The sequence below is a fragment of the Solanum lycopersicum genome, chromosome 3 (genome assembly GCF_036512215.1).
Source record: "Solanum lycopersicum chromosome 3, SLM_r2.1".
In the NCBI taxonomy this organism is placed as follows: Eukaryota; Viridiplantae; Streptophyta; class Magnoliopsida; order Solanales; family Solanaceae; genus Solanum; species Solanum lycopersicum.
The window spans coordinates 39,741,875-39,743,554 of record NC_090802.1 but is presented as its reverse complement, the minus strand read 5'-3'; the positions used below and the strand labels follow the sequence as shown (position 1 = coordinate 39,743,554).

The window sequence follows — 1,680 nt, the reverse complement described above, 5'->3', positions numbered from 1 at the left end:
CCATGTGCATAAAACTCTCCTGCTCAGTCCAAACATTGAAGAATTTAAATCCCCCCTTCCCATGCTGAGGAGTTTGTTGAAGAATTAACACCATGGAGCTATGATCAGATATGCTAGGATTCCCATAATCTACACTTACATGTCCCCATTTGTCCATCCATTCATCATTTCCAAAAGCTCTATCTATTCTGCTTGAAATTCTGTTCTCCCCACATTGCTTGTTAGTCTAGGTATAGTAGTTCCCTGTCCACTGTAGTTCATTAACCCCCATTTCTCTCACACATTCACCAAGGTCTTTTATCTCATTATTGGTAACAGGCACCCCAGCTAATCTATCCTTATCAGACATTATAGCATTAAAATCCCCTACTATAAGCCAAGGTTGAGTAATACCTTTAGCTAGAGTTTCCATTTCTTTCCACAAACTCTTTCTCTGTTCAACTGTATTCAGACCATACACTACATTTAAGCTGAGTTGGTAGCCTTTGCTTCTTTCATTGACCTGAAAATGCAACATTTGAGCCGAGTTGGTAATCTTCTTGACCTCATACCAATTGTCATCCCATATCAGCCATATCCTCCCATTAGGACTGTCATCATAGTTGTGTAGGGCCTTCCAACCAGGTGCAATTCCTTGAAGAACCGATCTCACATTATTGCTTTTAACTCTTGTTTCTACTAAACCTGCTAGACTCACTTTATTCTGTAAAAGCAGTTTGATCTCCTTCTGCTTATACCTTTTATTCATTCCCCTCACATTCCAAAACAGCCACTTCATTAACAAGTCTTTGTTGCTCCACCTCTATCAATAGATAGTGAAGCTTTTTTAGTATTCATCAAGCTCTCAAATCCATTCCTTGTTGTTATTGGCTTCAGTATAGGAAAGTTATCCAAGCTTAACTCCAGTTGTCTATACTCTTGTTCTTCATTATTTTTAGGAGTTTGGTGCTCAAACTCATGTTGTGTGATCTGCTCATCTTCCTGTTCTCCCTTCTGCTTATTCAGTTTTGGACTAGGACTCTTCTCTTGTCTTTGTTCACCCTGCTTCTCTTGATTATTCTTCTGTGATATTGGCCCTTTGTATTGCCATGTTTGTGTTACTTTCTTCCATGACCTTCTTTTTTTTGTTACCTCCTCCTTTGAAACTTCCTCCAATTGACATACATGTCCTAGCTTCTGACATTTATCACAGTATTGGGGTCTCCATTCCAACACTACATCTTGTAGGAATGTCTTTCCATTTGGATCCATAACTGCTATTTTTTGAGGTATAGATTTTGTAACATTAACCTCCACTAGCATTCTAGCATACGAGATCCTAGTTTGCTTAGTAGTACACTCATCTGCAAATATGGGAACTCCAATAGCACTTGCTATCCTGCTCAATGAGCCCACTCCCCAACAATTCAAAGGCAGTTTTGGGAAGTTAACCCATAGTGGAATTTCTGTGAGAAACTCACTCCCAAAATCAAACTCAGGACACCATTGCTTCAGTATTATTGGACGATTGTTAATAGTATAAGGCCCTGAGAATAAGATCTCATTCATATCACTAATCTTCTGAAACTTGATTAGGCAATACCCATCTTCATGAAGAAACAATTCTGGCTTACTCACACTTGACCAGTTCAGCATTATGTACCTCTTCATAGTGTTATACCCTGGGCAATCACCTATCAC

General features: G+C 39.1%; 1 protein-coding gene across 1 annotated transcript; it reads right to left on the bottom strand.

The window, feature by feature from the left end:
- Nucleotides 1–226: 226 nt before the first annotated feature.
- LOC138347573 (uncharacterized) lies at nt 227–778 on the bottom strand. Its single transcript, XM_069295870.1, has one exon. It carries the CDS (start codon nt 776–778, stop codon nt 227–229), a length of 552 nt encoding a protein of 183 aa, XP_069151971.1.
- Nucleotides 779–1,680: the final 902 nt, after the last annotated feature.

Bases quoted from the DNA above. Each gene is read 5' to 3' on its own strand.
- LOC138347573 (XM_069295870.1), bottom strand. From the start codon at position 778: ATGAAGTGGCTGTTTTGGAATGTGAGGGGAATGAATAAAAGGTATAAG.